Below are 21,851 nucleotides of genomic sequence, written 5' to 3' on the forward strand. Positions count from 1 at the left end.
GAGTAAACTATATACTAGACAAGCATTACACATTGCTATGCCAATGCAGGTCAGTCCTGACCCACTGTATCCCTTTTTATTCTAGTCTTAGACCTTCAAGCAGAGACTTCTATCATGCCAAGTAGTGTGGTAAATTAATCTTGTTACATAAAGAAACAATATTAACTTTCTCCATATACACAGAAAATGTCATTATAATTATAAACTTATTTAATAAAGCTACATTATAATGGCACCCAATTCCATCTGTTCCTCCAGTTACAATAGCAAATTACTATTCTCTGTGGATGTATGTACACACTCAAAATGGTTCTTCCTGAATAGTGCTGAACACACAATAAAATACCTAATATATTAAAAATGCTCAAGTGGCTAAAAACCCATACCATCATCTCCATAAATGTAACTTACCTGATCTTGCAGTGACATAACAGGATTATTTTTGGTTGTATTAATATGCAGAACATGATATTTGTTCTTTGCACAAAGGTCATAGGCAATATTTGTGAAGGATGTGCTTGCAGTTTTAGGTACTCTGTTGTAAATGATCACCACATCATCATCTTCATCCAGAGTTGCATCTTGTCGGGGACCATCTATTGTATGACGTTGTTCTATTTCTCTGACTTCATGTCTTGCAATAGCTCTTTCTGTAAAGAGTAACAGAAAAACTAAGCTTTTAGTGATAATGAAGTAGATAGTGCGATCTTGAAACTCAGTCCTTAGCATTAAAATGACAAAAAAGGTTAAAAACCATCTATAAAGTAAACAACTACTAATTGTTAGTTTTTTTAACATCTGGATTTAAAATTTTCCTTTCCTGCTCAATGCATTTTTATAGATTAAACTAAATTATGCTTGGAGACCGAATATGTTGTCTGGAAACTGATAAACAGTGAGGAATATTCTTTCCTTTAACTTATGTAAGCATTAAAAGAAGCTACACTCTTTTCTTTAAAAAGTTCTCTCTGATGCTGTATCAAAATGGTAACCCTTCTCACAAGTCCCCCCAGAAATCCTATAAAATACCCAGTACTAAGAAATACTAGGTAAAAGGAATAATTAGTTCAAATATCAAAGTACAAAATATGTATTTTAAAAAACAAAAGTCACTGAACATAGATGGTTTAGTCAATTAATGGTGAAGAGGCACTGGAGTTTAAATAAAACTACTATTGTTCTTATTCCCATTAACACCACTCCCCATGTGTAAATACTACAACATATGGCTTTATAAGAATCTAATTAGATGTATTAGACTCAAATTTGATAAGAAAAGAAACAGGAGAAGCTTATGAAATGATTTACATTAAGGGGCGGGCAAAATTATTGCGCTGAATACAAAACTATCATATATACTCATTCATAAGCTGAATATTTTTGGTAAAAAAAGGGATGCATCAAAGAGCGGGGGTCGGGTTATAAACAGGTCTACACCAAAATTTGATGACTTTAAACTCAATGAAATCATTGAATAGAATATCTAAAATATTGTCGTTTTGTTTACCTGGAGTGTCTGCAGGCATGGAGCCCCTCAGCTCCCTGTGGCCGCAGTTCACCACTTCCCACAGCTCCCATTGGCTGGGAACAGTGAACCGCGGCCACAGGGAGCTGAGGGGCTCCATGCCTCCAGACTCTCCAGGTAAACAAAATGTCCCAACCGCCAGCGGCTTACCCTGATGGGCTAGGAGCCAAAGTTTGCCAACCTCTGAAATATAAGATTGGCTTATGAAAGGGTCATACAGTTTTTATTATTTTTACCTATCCATCTTGGGGGATCAGCTTATAAACGAATGGGCTAATGAACGAGTATATACGGGTAGATCAAACACAAGGAAGGAAAAAAAAGAGAAAAGCAAACCCTGAACAAGACACGTTTTGGAGAGGTGGGTAAGCTACAAATAAAAATAAAAATTCCTTTTACAGAAAGGACAACGCTCTGGGCAATTGGTCTCCTTTTCAAATATAAAGCTACTTGGAAAATGAGAAGCAGATCGTTATGGCTCTACAGTATGCCAAACATACTTTGTGCTGACCCAGACAAAATTCAAAAGCTTTGTTCTATTCTGGCTAAGTAGAGCACCCACCACTATTTACAATTTAATGTCCAAGCATTTTTTTAGAATTATGCATTTTGATACTGTCCTTAATGGTGTACCTTTTTTCTACATGGGTCAACAACAAGGTTTGACCTCAGGATCCAGAGGTTTACAGGACAAACCTTTTCTATTTGAACTAAGGAGCAATTGTTAGTAAAAATAAGCTGCTGTCCTTTATATGGAGTACTTCCTAGAGCAGTAGTCCCCAAACTTTTTCTGTCATGCCGCCCCTTACCAGTAGTGGAATCTGTCCATGCCCCTGAAAGCCATTGTCAGAGGTGGGGCCAGGAGCAGGGCCACGGTCAAAGCCAGGGGTGGGGCTGAGGCCAGGAGTGGGGCCGGAGCTGCAGCCAGGGACTGGGGGCCTGAGATCAGGAGCTGTGGCTGGGGCTGGGTGGTGTTCCCTTCCTGCCCCCTGTAGGGGCTGGCCTGGTCCCCTGCTGAAAGTTCCTACACGCACACCCCAGGAGGGTGTGCCCCACAGTTTGGGGACCACTGTTCTAGAAGGAGGTTATGACACACACTCAACGAGGCACAGCTATGTGAGACAACAGGGGAATGTTAGTTATGATCCTGGCTTCTCTTCCTGGCTCAAGGGCAGTGTGGTCTAGTATTTAGAGCAGTGGTTATAGACCGCATAGCAACATATACAGATTTGGCACATTCATTCTGAAAGTCAGTGTGACAGAATGGGTGAGTTTGCTTTGTCATATTAGAGACCTGAGTTATAATTCCAGGTCTGCTTGAAGTGACCATGGGCAACCTCTCGGTTACCTTATTTTAGCTTGGTTACCTTTTAGCTTACGTATATGAAGCTTTGATATGTAGTAAGGGTTATGAACCAATGAGACAAGAACCTAATGTTCTCTCCTGGCTCTAAACCCAATACACTTTCCCTCTAGGCCAAATGGAGTTCAGGGAAAGTTTCTCGCTCCCCACTCTCATATATACACAAGATTTTACCTGCAATGCAGGTAGGTGTGACAGGACTGCCACATATGAGATTGTAATGAAGGTAGAGCTGCATCCTCCTCTCTTTTCTCCCATTCCTTATCTCCTCTTCCATCACCTTTGGTCTTCACTTTTCTTCCTCTTCTTGTGCTCCTAACTCACCCCCTCATACTGTTCTCCTTCACCCTACCACTACACCACAGTTTAAATGTGAAATATTAAAAAAAACCCAACAATTTAGAACTATCAAGCTGTGCATACAAGTAGTCTATGAAACCACATATTATCACTGCCCTCAGCTACAGTAACTCCTCACTTAAAGTCGTCCCAGTTAACGTTGTTTCATTGTTACATTGCTGATCAATTAGGAACATGCTCGTTTAAAGTTGTGCAATGCTCCCTTTTAATGTCGGTTGGCAGCTGCCTGCTGTGTCCACTGCATGCAGGAAGCACAGTTTGTTGCAGCTAGCTGGAGGGGGGCTTGGAACCAGGGTGGACCGGCAGCCTCCCTATCAGCTCCCCGCTCCCCTAAGTTCCCTGTGCAGCAGCCGCCCCAGCAGGCTATCAATCCTACAGTTGAGCTGTCCTTCCCCACACTGCCATGTGCTGCTCCTGCCCTCTGCCTTGGAGCGCTCCCCAAGCATCCTACTTGCTGGGGGGGGGGGGGCGGGGGGGGGAAGAGAAAAGGGGGGCTAATGTCAGGGTGTCCCCCTCCCCCTTGCTCCTGCACCCTGCTTACCCCATCTCCATATAGCAGGGGGACACACAACAGGGCTCAAGATGGAGGGAGCTTCCTGGCAGCAGCTGTGTACAGTATTAAATTGTTTGTTTAAAACTTATACTTTGTGTGTGTATGTGTATACACACACACAGTATAAGTTTTTTATATATATAGTGTGTCTTTTGTCTGGCAAAAAAATTTTTTCCCTGGAACCTAACCTGCCCCCGCCCCCCATTTACATTAATTCTTATGGGGAAATTGGATTTGCTTAATATTGTTTTGCTTAAAGTCGCATTTTCAGGAACGTTCAGTGAGGAGTTACTGTACACTCCTACAACTTCTCTCCTACTGTTTGTTACACTCATTTCCCAAGTCTTGTTTTAGACTGCAAAACTTTTCAGGCAGTACCATCTCTTCCTATGTACCTGTTCAACTCCTAATACAAAGCCCCACTCCTGAATGGGGCCATTGGGCGTTACCACAATAATAACACCAAGAAGAAAGAAGTACAAATGTATGCATCTCTTCCTGCTGTGCACACAGTCTTGAACCAAGCAGTGCTGGCACCACAGTCACCACTGACAGACAAGGTTTCCTCTAGCAGCCCAAATGGGTGTGAAATTTCCTGTGAACGATTCACGTATTTCTCAATTGAAAGCCTAGTCTTACCCATTTGCCTGAAAAGTAGGCAGATCTAGAAGGAAAAGAAGAATTTTATGTTTTTTCCCAGAGTAAGTCACTTAATTCACAAAAAGAAAAGGAGTACTTGTGGCACCTTAGAGACTAACAAATATTATTGTACAAAAGTACTCCTTTTCTTTTTGCGAATACAGACTAACACGGCTGCTACTCTGAAACCTGTCACTTAATTCAGCAAATAGCAGATGAAAGGAAACCAAGATTAATTTTTTTAAAAATTGCAACTTCACCTAGTTGTGGAATGATGTGGATCATTAGCACATCTTGAATATCATTAAGTTAAAACTCCAGAAAGCTGGCATGTTCCCTGTGTGATGTCAATTTGTGAAATAGACTGCCTGGGAAGAATATGTCTGGAGAACCAGTGAAATGACAACATCACAATGACACAAGGCAGTGGAAGGATCTGTGGCTGAGCTGTTGACAACTCTTTTTGTTAACATATTAGATAAATAATGTCTTTGTTAAGAACTCAAAATCCTGGCACATTCAATTAAGAAGTTGGAACTCACAACAAAATGCTTCGTAACACCAAAGAAGTCTTCCCGTAAAACTGGGAAAGACCAGGTTTAACATTCCTATGGTCTTGTCTAGCCAAAGAACTTGTACCACTTAACTTTACCAGCACAATTAAAGCGGGGCAGCTCCTCTAGTACTGACGCAACAGTGCCAATATAGAAGTGCTTATACTAGTATAATGCATCCATGGCAAGTGTTGTGCTGGTATAACTATTTCAGTTAAAAAAGAAAAAAAAAAATCACACTCCTAACCAAATTAGTAATACTAGTATAAAAACTGTGTGTACATCAGGCTGAGGGCATACTACTCAGCATTCAAACCTGTGACAAATAACCAAGATTGCTTGACTCCTGGTTGCTTCCCTCTTGTTCTCTTTCATATCCCCTCTTATCTTCTCCCTCTTTGCCCCTCATCACCTCACTGACAAACCCCTCAACTCTTGTGGAAAGTGGTGTGGCAACAGTTCACGTTTCATCAAGGTGAAGATGGAGGTTGCAGCAGGCAGTTAATAATCCCTTCCGCACATGCAAATATCCAGAGTAGACCACCATACACCTGCAGCAGGGGGCATGACACACACAGGTTGATCTTCCCCACTTCCCACAAGACAGATACTGCTCTGTTGCCCATACGGGCACAAAAATATGGAACAGCATCTCAGATGGCAGAAATTAAACAGAGATAATCTGCACTTCTTCCCAGTGCAGCATGTCTATAGCAGGGTTTGCACCAGTGTAGCTACACCAATGCAAAGAACTCCAATGCAGACAAGGTTAGAGCATGATGAACGAGGAGCTCTGTATATATGTGGCAGTACATAGACAGCTTCCCTGGAAGCAAATTCTATACAGAGGAAGGGGGAAGGAAACAAACAACAAAAAACCAACACATCCACACACTCCTTTGAAGAAACTGCCAGAAGTAGAAGAAAGAAAGAACTTTGAGCACTCAAACGTACCATTTTGCACAAAAGTGTTTTAAGAATTTAATGACAGGTTTCAGAGTAACAGCCGTGTTAGTCTGTATTCACAAAAAGAAAAGGAGTACTTGTGGCACCTTAGAGACTAACCAATTTATTTGAGCATGAGCTTTCGTGAGCTGAGCTGTAGCTCACGAAAGCTCATGCTCAAATAAATTGGTTAGTCTCTAAGGTGCCACAAGTACTCCTTTTCTTTTTAAGAATTTAACAAGCTTGAAAAACTGCTAAATCGTACTTTTCAACCAGAAGAGCCAGGAGTCAGCTAAAGACATAGGCTATGACTACACTACGAGGCTTTTAGTGAATGTTTAGCATACCCTTGCAATGCCGGCTACAAAAGTGCCATGCAAATGCCTGTTCTCACTTTCTGGTGACACTGTAAATAAGAGGGCAGCATTAGCTCCTGTAAATGTAAACAAACTTGTTTGTGTTAGCGATTGGCTGAAAAAGAAGTAGGACGGAGTGGACTTGTAGGCTCTAAAGTTTGACATTGTTTTGTTTTTGAGTGCAGTTATGTAACAAAAAAAGTCTACATTTGTAAATTGCTCTTTTATGACAAAGATTACACTACAGTATTTGTTTGAGGGGAATTGAAAAATATTATTTTTAGAGTGCAAAAATTTATAATAAAAATAATATACTTTGTATTCTGTTGTAATTGAAATTAATATATGTGAAAATGTAGAAAAAAATCCAAAATATTTAATAAATTTCAATTGATATCCTATTGTTTAACAGTGCAATTAAAACTGCAATTAATCGTGATGAATTTTTTTAATCACGATTAATATTTTTTGAGTTAATTGCATGAGTTAACTGCCCCTAGTGCCCCAATTCTACTTGTGCTACATTGATCTGGACTGATGGGAAGGAAGCCCTGGATGAATTCCACCAGGATTTCAACAATTTCCACCCCACCCCACCATCAACCTCAGCCTGGATCAATCCACACAAGAGATCCACTTCCTGGACACTACAGTGCAAATAAGCAATGGTCACATAAACACCACCCTATACCAGAAACCTACTGACTGCTATCCTTACCTACATGCCTCCAGCTTTAATCCAGACCACATCACACGATCCATGGTCTACAGCCAAGCCCTAAGATACAACCGCATTTACTCCAATCCCTCAGACAGAGGCAAACATCTACAGGATTTCTATCAAACATTCTTACAACTACAATACCCACCTGGTGAAGTGCAGAAACAGACTGATCGAGTCAGAAGTGTACCCAGAAGTTACCTACTACAGGACAGGACTACTTACCAACAAAAAAAGTAACAGAACGCCACTAGCCATCACCTACAGCTCCCAATTAAAACCTCTCCAGCGCAGCATCAAGGATCTGCAACCTATCCTGAAGGATGATCCCTCACTCTCACAGACCTTGGGAGATAGGCCAGTCCTCACTTACAAACAGCCCCCCAACCTGAAGCAAATACTCACCAGCAACTACACGCCACACAACAAAACCACTAACTCAGGAACCAATCCCTGCAACATACCCCGTAGCCAACTCTGTCCACATATCTATTCAAAAGGACACTATCATAGGACCTAACCACAGCAGCCACACCATTAGGGGCTCATTCACCTGCACATCTACCAATGTGATATATGCCATCATGTGCCAGCAATGCCCCTCTGCCATGTACATTGGCCAAACTGGACAGTCTCTACGTAAAAGAATAAATGGACACAAATCAGACGTCAAGAATAACAACATTCAAAAACCAGTCGGAGAATACTTCAATCTCTCTGGTCACTCGATTACCGACCTAAAAGTCACAAGATTACAACAAAAAAACTTCAGAAACAGACTCCAGAGAGAGACTGCTGAATTGGAATTAATTTGCAAACTGGACACCATTAACTTAGGCTTGAATAAAGGCTGGGAGTGGATGGGTCATTACACAAAGTAAAACTATTTCCCCATGTTTATTTTTCTCCCTACTGTTCCTCACACATTCTTGTCAACTGCTGGAAATGGCCCATCGTGATTATCACTACAAAAGGATTTTCTCTCTCTCCTGCTGGTAATAGCTCACCTTAACTGATCACTCTCATTACAGTGTGTATGATAACACCCATTGTTTCATGTTCTCTGTGTGTATATATATCTTCCTACTGTATTTTCCATTGCATACATCCGATGAAGTGGGTTTTAGCCCAAGAAAGCTTATGCTCTAATAAATTTGTTAGTCTCTAAGGTGCCACAAGTACTCCTCTTCTTTTTACGGTTGAAAAGGCAGCCCCCAATGAGAGAGACATCAGTATGTATAGTTTTGAAGGAAACAGAACAGTGACAGGTTCTTCTAGACAGATTTGAAAACCCAGTTTAAGAAATTATTTTTTAATAAATAACTTAAAACTAATTACTGTAATTTTCTTTAATTCTTGTTAGCATCCTTTCCCGTCTCAAAAAGCTAATGCCTTTTTAGTTATTAAAAACTAAGTTGACAGTAATATTTAGTTCATATATGTAAGTGATAACTATGAATGAAGTATTATACACCCAAGCTAAATTTAAAGTTATACACGCTACTTAAAGAGTAGTAAACTAAATTTTACAAATCTTACATTTACTGTATAGAGCAATATTTATCTCTAAGGCTCCAGAAGAACCAGGATTTAAGTTTATTTTTGTTGAGACTCTCCCCTTTCCCACAGCCTAACACTATCAGAGTATTTGAGGGTAAAATTAAATTTTTTGAAGGAGATTATATGAGCTTCTTTGGTCTCCCAATACAATTAGTTATTGAAGTCAACTGAATAATTAGCAGAACCCAAATACACATCCCACTCCCTAAACTACGCTAAACAGACGTTATTCTTAAAATTGGATTAAGGAAACTGAAGTGGACATATTTACCAGCCTTCAGATCTTGCAGAATCTTATTCAATCTACTTTTATTTTTAAGAACAATCTGATCTGAGATATTATAATGCCATAAGCTTTTAATTTAATGTCCATGCTGAAGTGCTTGTTGATTCGAAAGAGCTTGCTTTTATCCATTTCATCTTGGCTATGATGATGGAAACAGAGAAGTTTTCTATAAAGCTCAGATTTCTAGAGACACTGTACGTAGCTAACAAAAAAAAGAAAAAAAAGTAAGGCTCATAGTCAAGCATATAAAAATTGAACTCCAAAATTATGATTTTGGGAAGAAAAGACCACCTGTTCTGAAAAAGTTAGACTCTATGTAACAGGGCCCCCTTTGCTCCTATCTATTCTATCTCATAGAACTGGAAGGGACCTTGAAAGGTCATCGAGTCCAGTCCCCTGCCTTCACAGCAGGACCAAGTACCGTCCCTTATTTTTGTCCCAGATCCCTAAATGGCCCCCTCAAAGATTGAATTCACAACCCCAGGTTTAGCAGGCCAATGATCAAACCACTGAACTATCCCTCCCCTCCTGCCTCTGTGCTGCTCCAAAAACCCCTCCAAGAGCTTCTGGCTCAGCAATCTCTGGTGCAGTTTATTTACAGTGTGCAATTCCCACCACCTTCTCACCACAGCCAGCTTGCAGGATTCAGCCTCAGGGACTTCTCCATCTCTGCAGCCAGGAGAGAAGAGATCTCACTCTCCTTCCATTCCCTGCCCAACCCCCCAGCTTCCTTCCTCTGAGGCTTTTATGCAGCCCCAGGCTAATTAGGTTGGCAGCTGTTTCCCCTTTGTCAATCAGGTACAGGTGTCTCTAGCCAGTTCCAATTTATCTCCCCTAATTGGAGTTGATGTGACAAACAGTTGGCTCAGGAGTCCCAGCCCAGCAACCTGTCATACTCTAACCCCTCCTTTCACACAGATTCTGTGTTAAAAAAAATGCTGTTCAAAGTTGAGCTTCTGAGTTCCAAAAATATAAGAGGGAAGTTATACGCATCTGTCTGTAAAACAGGAACTGTCCCTCACTGGGCACAGCTGAGTGAATGTATGACTGATGTATTCCTATAATTTCAGTTCCAACTTTTTGCTAACCTTGCATTTCTAAAGGTATTTTTGAGCTGGGACTTTTTGAGATTGAGATAATGCCTGTGGATTGACCCATAACTTCAACGTGCCTGAAAATACCTACAAACCTGATGAATGACACTCTGGGTAGGTTTCTGATCCAAAGACTTTGTGAGCCATGGAATAGGAGGTTCTTTATTTGCATAAAAGTGACCCCATTTGGTGACGCTAGCAACCTCAGAAGCTCCTGGGAAAAGTTCCAAATGGAGGGAGGGGAATAACCAGCCTAGGCAAAATCTGAAGAAAAGGAAGAAGCCTTACTGCTCTTGCTGGCTGGCTTGGTTGCCTGCAGTGATTGCTGCTGTGGACAATGAGTATGCAATCCTACCATGCCTGTCAAAGACTCTTGCGATTTCTCTACCCTCCCAGCCAGCCACCAAGGAGTAGGAGCAACATCTACAAGCAAGTAACCTCTAGTCAGCCATCAAGTTAATCAATGTTTGACAACTGAGCAGATAAGACCACTAGGTAATCTTTTCAGCTACATGCCAGCTTCCTGAAGTTCAATGAAACCAAGAAAGTTGCAACAACCATCCTGCCAAAGTATCAGCCTTTTCAGTTTGGTTTTGTTTTCAAATCTTTATAAAGTAGAGGGATGTATCAATCTCTGCATTCTTGCGCTTGCTTTTAAACTCTTAACAGATGGCTGGTAGTGAATGTGGGTGTATATGAGGGAGTGTGGCACCTGTAGAACAGTTTCTCAAATACACAAAACAGACCTTGAATAATCTCGTTGTCTAAAAGATCACAAATACATATTTTTGAGATGTTAGGAAATGTATGTTTAATTCTGAGAAATATTATTTTCACCTAAATTTGTCATGGCATATTAAATGTAATAAGCCTTTTCATCATGTATTTTACTATAATGTTTCGTTGTAACCCTATGTTAAGGGGTGAGGGAAAGAAGTTATTGGCTATTGACTATTACTTAGCTATCAATAATTTGAGCAGGCTGCTGTAGTAGGAAGAGGGCTTAAAACATAAATCCATGTATCAGAGGCCTGCTATGAGGCCTAAGCTAAAGTAGTGGTCAAAACTTTGCTGATATAAAGCAAAATCAGGCTGTAAGCTAGAGACAGACCCTGATCACAGAACAGGGCTGATATTGCAAAAATGCACATTCCCAAGAAGTGCTAGGCACACAGCATTCACGCAACACATTCCAGAAGCGTGTTATCAGAACACCTCGATACTGACACATTCCCCAAAGATAACAGGAACACACTGACCCATCCTAAAGGTGGTCAGGATGACAGTGTGATGGCCAGAGATGTACAGGGTGATGGGTAGTAACTGGCTAAGGCAGAGGGTGTAAACTAACTACGCCAGAGGGGCAGTACAAAATGCGTTTGTACTGATGTATAAAATGGGGTCACAAAGACAGTGTCTCTGGCCAGCCTACAGAGGAATGGAAAGTCCTGCCATTCACTGTGCTGCGTCCATTGCCACGGGCACACATGTGTTAGTGTAACTGTAGACATTGATTGGGGGAGCTAGGACTGTGCTTCGTCGACAATAAACCTGGCCGGGTGCCTTCGTACTGTAACGGGGACGGGGTGGTCTGCTGTGCCAGCTGTCTGCACGGAGCTGGGAAGGCACACAGAGAGAATACATACACACACAGCTGAACATCTGACAACAGCTGCCTTAACTGGTATCAGAGCTTTAGTCTCAACATTAGCTTCAAACTGGGAGTGATCTGACCCTACCTGTATCAGTGCTGTCTACATATATTTTACTTCTGGGTGTGCATTTTCCCCATTCACTTGAGATAAGAAGTTTCTGGCTAGCAGCCACTGGGATCATGAACGCATCCTGTGTGTCTTGTGCTTGTGGGTATAAAGGACTGAGCTGGCCGAATTACACCTCAGTTCCTTTGCCAGTACCAAATCCAGGTTTTATAAGCCCCTGTAATAGCAGGGAAGGAGAGCGAGTTGTTGTACATATACAGATAAGGTTAAGATTTTGTCACGGTTATTTTTAGTAAAGTCACGGACAGGTCACGGGCAATAAACAAAAATTCACTGGAGCCTGTGACCTGTCTGTGACTTTACTAAAAATAATAGGGGGGGCAGGGCTAATTAGGGGGGATGGAGTCCCGTGGGGGGGTGGGACTGAGAGACCGAAGGGGCAGGGGGCACAGCTCCGGCTCCAGTGACCACAGCGAGGGGTGCACAGCCAACACTCTGAAGCTTGCCACAGCTGCGGGACAAGGATGCGCAGCCCCAAAAGCAGACCCCACCGAGCCCCAGCTGGAGCCAGGCAGGGGGCGCATGGCCCTGGGATGCTGCAAGATGGGTGCCAAGTGAACTCCAGTGAAACTGCTAACCCTGAGCTCTTTAAGATCAACAAATAATCCAGGATAGCTGGAATTTGGGTGCCAGTAGCAGATGAGTGGTGCTGCTCAGCTCAAACAACTAATTTCTTCCACTTGGCTGCATATGTTAAGGAGAGTATTTTCAACTTTGAACTAATGTATTTTAGACCTCCAGTGAGCAGGATTTTTCTGTGTCAGGCATACACGCAAAATCCTGATAGAGCATCCAAGCTGTGAGGTTGACAGAGGACAGATTTAGATGCAGGATGTTTCCACTGGAGGCTGTGTGGGCAAGTTCATGAGGTCCAGATACCAAAACTGTCTGGGCCAAGCTGATACTATCAAAATCATTATTGCTGAATCCTGTATTAGTTTCCTAAAGACCACTGATATGAATGGGATGGGAGAGTAAGCATATATTTTGCTTGGCATGCATGCAAGCAGGAAGGCATCTAACTGACCCTTGGCTTACACCTCCTCTCAAACAAAACCTAAGACACTTGTGTTTGTGTCTTTAGTGAAGAGATCTATAGATGTTTGTCCTCATTTGTGAAAGATTTCCTGAATAATGGAGTCTTTGACTGTCCATTTGTGGTCTTTGAAGAAGTGCCTGCTCAGGTGCTCTGCCAAGGCTTTTTATAGACCTGGAAGGCACAGAGCTATCAGGGATACTTTGCGTCAGATGCATCAATTCCAAACAAACACTCCTTGGCATGGGTGGGTGGAGGAGACAACCAGGCTCCTCCCTATCTGTTTATAGGAAACGTAAGTGTCATGCTGTCAGTCATGATTTGTACGGTCTTTCCTTGAATCACTGGTAGAAAAGCTGCATGGGTTCGGCAACTCGTTCTGAGTGCAACACATTTATACACTATCAAGTTTCCTTGTGGGCCCATAGTCCCTTGGTTTGATGGTCTACTCTCTACCTGAGTAGGGAGGCATCTGTGACTGAGGTCTTGGTGGGAAGAGAATGGGAGAATGGTACTCCTTTGCAATCCTGATCAGGTTCTTTCCACCAATTCAATAATTGGACTTTGGAGGGGACAAACTACTGTATCATGTCTATATGGTGTCTGTTTGGAAGGTACACAGACTTCCGCCATCCTTGGTGAATGAAGGTGAAGTCAGGAATGCTTCGTGATGGATTTTCAGGAAAGCATGTGACCGAGCGGACTTAAGCAAGCTCTCCTAATGGTGTGTGGCTGAGTTTGTAATTAGTTGATAAGGTTCACCATGATGCTGAATCTGTCCTAAAGCAGGCAGGCCCTAGTTGTAGTAGAAACCAAAACTGCCCTATGAACTCTATTCTCTGTGTCAATACTAGGGATGATTTCTCTTTATTGATTCTAAGACTTATTGTGATGAAAAGCTGGAGAATTTGATTAACTGAATTTTCTATTTATTGTGCTGACTTCTCTCAAACCTATTGTTAAGGTATGAATACACTATTGTTCCCTTTTTCACAGGTGAGCTGCTACAACTTCCACATTTGGTGAAGACTCTTGGTGTTACTGACAGCCCAAAGGGCAAGACCCTGTACTGACAATGGGCCTATCCCAGCTGAAATCTTAGATACTTTCTTTGTGCAGGCTGAATAGAGATGTAAAAATAAGCATTTACCACTGCAACAAGCTGAGGTGTAAGGCTCCAATGTGCCGGGCACTGAGGACATATCTACATGAGCACTTACTGCGTGGCAAGCTGGGGTATAACTCTACAGCACTTCAGCAGGGTGTACCCTGGTGTGGACCCTGCTGCTGCAGAACACATGTTTCCCAGTCACACATCAAAAAGCACTAGGGAATTTTCAGTCCACAGCAGCTGGGTCCACAGGGATACTTAGTGTGCAGCACACTGGAGCACTGTAGATTTATATCTTGGCCTGCAGCACAGTTAGGGCACATGTAGACATTCCCTTAACTTCTATTTACTTTACAAAGCAAAGTCAGGCTAAGAATGATACAGTATGCAAACCGAAGGGTATAGTTGTTCCTTTTCCAGTTAATGCAATCTGTACCAAAAAAAAAAAAAAAAGAAACGAGCAAGCTACAAAAAACAACAGCTTGGAGGTTGACAATGTGGTCCCAGTTTTACCATAGTTGTACTAGTCACCAGGAAATGTTTTGTATTTTAACGTACTCCTGAAATAGGGAACAAATTGCATTACCGAATCCTCTCAGGTGAGTGGAAGTCAACTGAGGTCAGCAAGAGAGGTCTCCAAGCATTTTGACTTCCAAAATCAGTCACTTTGGGAAGTTGGACATGGAGTCTGTGGAATTCACTGTTAATGAGATCAGGAATGCCCTTAAGTTACTCTTAGTATTTAAATAAGACATTTGCTCTCCACGAAAAGAAAAGGAGTACTTGTGGCACCTTAGAGACTAACAAATTTATCTGAGCATAAGCTTTCATGAGCTACAGCTCACTTCATCGGATGCATGCAGTGGAAAATACAGTGGGGAGATTTTATATACACAGAGAACATGAAACAATGGGTATTAACATGTACACTGTAACGAGAGTGATCAGGTAAGGTGAGCTATTACCAGCAAGAGAGAAAGAAAAACCTTCTGTAGTGATAATCAGGGTGGGCCATTTCCAGCAGTTGACAAGAATGTGTGAGGAACAGTAGGGAGAAAAATAAACATGGGGAAATAGTTTTACTTTGTGTAAATGACCCATCCACTCCCAGCCTTTATTCAAGCCTAAGTTAATGGTGTCCAGTTTGCAAATTAATTCCAATTCAGCAGTCTTTCTCTGGGGTCTGTTTCTGAAGTTTTTTTGTTGTAATCTTGCCACTTTTAGGTCTGTAATCGAGTGGACAGAGAGATTGAATGTTATAATTCTTGACATCTGATTTGTATCCATTTATTCTTTTACGTAGAGACTGTCCAGTTTGGCCAACGTACGTGGCAGAGGGGCATTGTTGGCACATGATGGCATATATCACATTGGTAGATGTGCAGGTGAACAAGCCTCTGATAGTTTGGCTGATGTGATTAGGCCCTATGATGGTATCCCCTGAATAGATATGTGGGCACAGCTGGCAATGGGCTTTGTTGCAAGGATAGGTTCCTGGGTTAGTGGATTTGTTGTGTGGTTGCTGGAGAGTATTTGCTTCAAGTTGGGGGGCTGTCTGTAGGCAAGGACTGGCCTGTCTCCCAAGATTTGTGAGAGTCGTCCTTCAGGATAGGTTGTAGATCCTTGATGATGTGCTGGAGAGGTTTTAGTTGGGGGCTAAAGGTGATGGCTAGTGGCGTTCTGTTATTTTCTTTGTTGGGCCTGTCCTGTAGTAGGTGTCTTCTGGGTACTCTTCTGGCTCTGTCAATCTGTTTCTTCACTTCAGCAGGTGGGTATTGTAGTTGTAAGAATGCTTGATAGAGATCTTGTAGGTGTTTGTCTCTGTCTGAGGGGTTGGAGCTTTTTGCGGATACAGACTAACACGGCTGCTACTCTGAAACCTTGCTTTCCTCTGTTTATCAATATCTCTCTCTCTAGGGTGGAATAACTCTACTTAACTGTATATTAAATTAAGATGTCTTGATGATTCTCAACCTTACAGAAGAAGTTTTAAGATGTTTAACTGTTAGACAAAAAAAATTATATGTTGAGACCAATATACATTCTTTTATTAAAAGCCTAATCATCCCACAAAACATCTAGTAAACAACTTAATTTAAAATTTGTCTTTTAAAAAAAAGGAAATCCCCAAACCACCTAGGATTTGATTGCATTCACAGAGCCAAAGGACCAGATCCTCAGCTTGTGTAGGGCCAGTGCCACTACAATGACTTACAACCAGGTGAAGATCTGGCTCAAAGCATTTACAAACACACGGGAATTAGGTACTTATAATTTTTGTAACATTAAATAAAATAATTTAAAAAAACTATACACCAGAAAAAAATAAACAAACCCAAAAGTCACATGTGATTGTGTTCTCGGACTATGAGACACTAGTTAACAATTTTAAATATTAAATTCCATTCCATATTTCTCTATTCTAAACATTTATGGAAAAATTTACAAAGGACTTTTGGAGTCATTTTCTCCCATAAATAGTAATTGTCTAGTGAACAACTAAAAGTCACTAAAATGTCCAAAATATTTCTTTTCTTTAATACTGGATAAAGCATCTTTAGAATAAAGGGGGAAAATAATGGTGTTGATGACAATCTATAAAAAACAATTATTTTCACACTCTTAACAATTGCACCTGGCGTTCATGTTACTAGTGGGTGAAAAACACAGGGAGCAAATAGGACTCAGCTCTAGCTGGGCTTTGAGATCATTAACTAAAATGTAATGCAGCAGCTGTCTGAAATTTAGAACTACTGATGCTGAAAACCTGCAACTGTTTCATAGAAGTGTTTGATACTCATTTTATTTCAAGCTAGCATTTTTGTCTGAGCTTTATTTGGAACAAGAATATCAAGCCATAATGTATTCTATACAAATATGCACATTGAAACGTGTTATAAAACAGTTAAAGGTTTGGCTTAAACTATCTAACTAGAAAATTCTGTCCTAAAGCTGAAATCCTCTCATTATTCTGCATATGTATTATATCTAAACTAATCTCAACATCAGACTCTACATTGCCCACTGTTCCATAGATATTTGACAGAAGACTTGTCAGCTGCAATTTTATGCAACATTGAGTTCAGGATTAAGTTTTGGTCATAATTTTGTATTTCTTGGTGAGCAGTGAACACTTTATTATATAGTAGAACCTCAGAGTTATGAACACCTCGGGAATGGAGGTTGTTAACTCTGAACAAAATGTTATGGTTGATCTTTCAAAAGTTTACAACTGAACATTGACTTAACACAACTTTTGAAATTTTACTATGAAAAAAACGCTGCTTTCCCCCCCCCTTTTTTTTTTTTAATGTTTAACACAGTACCATACTGTACTTGCTTTTTTGTTTTTTGTCTCTGCTGCTGCCTGGTTCAGTATTTCTGGTTCCAAATGAGGTGTGTGGTTGACTGGTCAGTTCGTAAGTCTGTTGTTTGTAACTCTGAGGTTGCACTGTAGTTTGTGTGTACATTTTTGTTAGGCCTTCAACTAAATTTTTAACTTACAAATTCCTATTAAATATACAATTTGAAAGATGAAACTTGAATTTGAATTTTATACCAATCCAAAGTACTGATTTCTTCCCCCAACACACATTTTGTTTTTCCATATAGAACCATGTTGGCTTGTGTTCTCTATTATTTATTCATAAGACCCAGGAATGATGTTAACAGAGCTCTGGAAACAAAATTGGTTATAGTTACCTTGCACTTTCTCATCTAGCTTTGCATCAGCACCAGTTGGTCATACACAGTAGGGTATTTTGTTTAGTTTATGTAATTTTTCAGCAAGTATAGGTTTAAAAAAATACCACAGATATCTAGAATCCCAAAGTCGGGTCAAATTTAGGGACCAAATTACTTAATTGTGTTCCCTTAAATAAACAATCAGAAATCAGGAAAGGTTACATACAATCTTTACTATGGAATTACATTTATTTGTAAGAAACTTGTCAGTATGGGTGACCATACAAAGTAAAATGGGGGGAAAAAAACAAACATACATGTGAACTGAAGCCCCAAAATATTGTTTTTTGAAAAAATTGTACGTACTTGAAAAAAACGGTTACTTTCTCGTAACTGTTGTTCTTCGAGATGTGCTGTTCACGTCCATTCCACATTAGGTGTCCATGTGCACGAGTATCAGAAACCTTTTCCCTTAATGGCTCCCGTCAGGCCGGCGGGCCCCCCGAGTGGAGCCACTACGCCCTGCATATATACCCCTGCCGGCCCGACCCCCTCCAGTTCCTTCTTGCCAGCGACTCTGACAGAGGGGTAGGAGGGTAGGTGGTGGAATGGACGTGAACAACACATCTCGAAGAACAGTTACGAGAAAGTAAGTAACTTTTTTCTTCGAGTGCTTTTTCACGTCCATTCCACATTAGGTGGATTACAAACTTACCTCTGAGGAGGACCGCTCTGCCAACTGCCATGTCCTCTCTGGCCTGCTGGTTGACTGCATAGTGGGTCGTGAAGGTGTGCACTGAGGACCAGGTGGCTGCTCTGCAGACCTCCTGGATGAGGACCTGTGACAGGAACGCCATGGAAGTCGCCTGCGCCCTGGTCGATTGGGCCGTGACTACTGGGGCCGGAACACCTGCGAGCTCATAGCACACCCGGATGCAGCTTGTAATCCAAGACGAAATCCACTGTGCTGACACTGGGAGGCCTTTTACCCTCTCAGCTACAGCCACAAACAGCTGCGCGGATTTGCAAAAGGGCTTGGTGAACGCCAAACAGAACGCCAGCACTTGACATACATCCAAGGTGTGCAAGCTGTGGTGACTCGGGTCCGTATGGGGTTTCAGGAAGAACACCGGCAAACAAATGTCCTGGCCCAGACGGAATTGGGAGACCACCTTAGGGAGAAAGAGAAACTTGGGGTGCGGCCAGAGCTGCACCTTGTCCTTGTGAAATACTGTGTATGGTGGCTCAGAGGTGAAGGCCACCCTTCTGGCCGAGGTAATGGCAACCAGAAATGCCACCTTCCAGGAAAGGTGGAAGAGATAACAGGTAGCAAGGGGCTCGAAAGGGGGTCCCATGAGTTTAGAAAGGACCAGGTTAAGGTTCCATGGATGGACTGGGGGGTGGGAGTACGGGAACACCCTCTGCAACCCTTTAAGGAACCACCCCACCATTGGCTGGAAAAACACCGAGCCCCCCGACAACCCCGGATGGAAGGCAGAGATGGCCACCAGGTGCACTCTGAGTGAGGACGGGGCTAACCCTTACTGCTTGAGGTGCAGGAGGTACTCCAGAATGGCCTGCACCAGGGTTTGGCCTGGCCGCACCTGTTGGGGTTCACATCAACACAAGAACCTTTTCCACTTGGCCATATAGGCCGTCCTGGTAGAGGACTTCCTGTGCAGCAGATTCTGCTTGGCAGTAGAAAGGGAGCACTGGCTCGCCAGGGCGTTTAGCCACAGAGCCTCGACGCAGTCAGGTGCAGTGACCGCAGGTCAGGGTGGAGAAGCCACCCACCGTCTATGTAATGAGGTCCCGGTGTAGGGGAAGGACTACTGGGGCCTCCACCGACAGCTCTAGGAGCATTGTGTACCAGTGTTGGCGGGCCCAGGCTGGGGCGATGAGGATCACCGCCGCCGTGTCCCTGCACACCTTGAGAAGAGGGGTGGGAAGGGGGGAGAGAGGTGAACTGCAGCGAGTACCCATTTCATACTGTGCGTAAGACCCAATGGTCTGACGTAATGGTGGACCACGCACGGGAGGAACGGGACAGGCGGTTCAGGAAACAAAGGGACAGATCTGGTGACTGGTCTGGTACGCCGTCCTCGAGCACACCTTCAAAAGCCTGGCTTAGTGCCCAGCTGGGCTTTGTGCTGGCCTTGGTTCGGGCCCGGTGCATTATTGTTATTATTGTTGTTGCACCGTCTCCTGTTATCCCTGCCTCGCCTACAGTAAGGCTCATGCCTATGGTGAGGTTGGTACTGGCGTTGAGTGGGAGGCTGTGGCTTAAAGGGCTTCCTCTGGGTCGCAAGGGTGTGTATACCCAGTGACTTGAGCGTAGCTCGCGAGTCCTTGAGGCTATGAAACCTCGCGTCTGTCTGGTCTGAGAAGAGCCCGGACGCTCCGAAGAGGAGGTCCTGGAGCATATTCTGGACCTCGGGGAGCAGGCTTGACTCCTGGAGCCATGCCGAGCGCCTCATGACCACCCCTGACGTGATTGTTCTAGCCGCCGTGTCTGCCGAATCCAGGCAGGCCTGGAGAGAGGTCTTGGCTACTAGCTTGCCCTCGTCCACCAGGGCCGTGAACTCCTGTTGGGAACCTTGCGGGAGGTTGTCCTGAAACTTCTCCACCACCGCCCAGGAGTTGAAATTTGTGCCTGTGGAGGACGGCCTACTGGTTAGCAATCCTCAACTGCAGACCCCCAGATGAGCATACCTTTCTACCAAAAAGGTCCAGGCGTTTTGCCTCCTTGGCCTTAGGGGCTGGGGCAAGCTGTCCATGGCGCTCCCTTTCGTTCACCGCCGAAACCAGTAGGGAGCATGGACTTCGGTGGCAGAATAGGAACTCATAGCCCTTAGATGGGGCAAAGTATTTACAGTCCACTCCTTTAGCCGTTGGAGCGCTGGAGGCCGGGGTCTGCCATATAGTCTTATAGTTAGACTGAATGGTCTTAATGACCGGGAGCACTATTCTGGATGGAGCTTCGGGGCTCAAAATGTCCACCATGGGGTCCTCCTGCTCAACCGTCTCCTCGGCCTGCAACTCCAAATTTTGGGCAACTCTTCACAGCAGTTCCTGGTGGGCTCTGTGGTCTATTAGCGGAGGGCCGGACACCTCTGTACCTGCCACCGCCTCATCGGGGAAGACAAGGAGGTTAGCTGCTGCTCGACCCCCTCTGGTTGGTCCTCCTGCTCCCCATCTCCCTTGGTAGCGGCCCCTGGCTCAGGCCAGGGTGGGAGTCCATGGGACGGCACCAGGCTCGGTGCCGGACTCTCCGGTCTATGCTGGGGGGATGCTGGAGGCCTGGATACTGTTGCCTCCGGTACCTTCTGGCGTCGGTGCGGGGACCGGGACCGCTGCACCGAGTAACTTGCCCTGGACAAGGCCCCTTGGCGCTCCTGATAGGCCCAGGGGGTCCAAAAGGGCCAATGGCCTGGCGGCCCCCATTGCAATTGCAAGCTCCCCTGAGGATCCCTGCTGTCTGGGCCCTGATGCAGGTAGCTACAGCGGCCGGTGCCAGACTGTGGCAACGCCGATCGTGAAGGCTAGGGGGTGCCAACGATCTGTGCCAGAACGAGCAGCTCCTGGCTGAGCGGGACCGGTACTGGCGTCCCCGGGACCGTCTGCGGGAGACCTCTGGCGAGGGCTGTCTCAACTCCTCCCGGTGCCAGTCTCTGGGTGGAGAGCGGTGTGCCCTTTCTGGTGCTTCTTCGCGTCGATCCCCTGCCGGTGCCGCAACCTCCTTCTGGGCCGCTGGCAAGTGCGAGTCTGCGGAGCCGGAGCTTGACCGGGACCAACTCCGGGAGTGGTGCAGGGACGGTGTCTTCAAGCGGCACACCATTGCTGGCTTACCCCTTGATGGCACCCGAGGCATGGGTGCTGGAGAGTTCTCCCTATACGGGAGGGGGCTCGCTGCCGACAGCTTGATGAGGTTCCTTGCGGCCTCAAAGGTGCCAGGCATAGAGGGCTGATCCGTTATGCCCTCGAGCCCATCGTCCACACTGAGCTCACTTAGGTCTGGGCTCGGTGGGGCTTGTGCTGCCGGGACTGCCTGTGCCAGCACAGGTACCGCGGCCTTCCTGCTCTTGTTGGCGCTCGGTGCCTTGGGAGGCACCAGCCTCCTGTGTGGGGAACGACCGCGCCTTCCTTTACACTGCGCCGGGGGCCGCACGGGGAGGATGATTGGTGCCGGGGCTTAGCCTGGCGTTGCGGGGCCGACAGTTTACGGTGCTTCGCCGGTGCCGGGTCTCCCAACGGCTCCGGGGCACTACGCACTGAAGAAGGCT

The 21,851-nt window shown here is 44.1% G+C and overlaps 1 protein-coding gene across 1 annotated transcript in view; it reads right to left on the bottom strand.

Moving 5' to 3' along the window:
- HS2ST1 (heparan sulfate 2-O-sulfotransferase 1) overlaps positions 1–21,851 on the bottom strand; it is a 148,554-nt gene that overhangs the window by 36,338 nt on the left and 90,365 nt on the right. Inside the window, exon 2 of the mRNA XM_077824446.1 lies at positions 412–650. Within this exon, the coding sequence (XP_077680572.1) occupies positions 412–650 (239 nt within the window). The remainder of the gene's footprint in view (positions 1–411; positions 651–21,851) is intronic.

Source organism: Eretmochelys imbricata, chromosome 8 (genome assembly GCF_965152235.1).
Source record: "Eretmochelys imbricata isolate rEreImb1 chromosome 8, rEreImb1.hap1, whole genome shotgun sequence".
In the NCBI taxonomy this organism is placed as follows: Eukaryota; Metazoa; Chordata; order Testudines; family Cheloniidae; genus Eretmochelys; species Eretmochelys imbricata.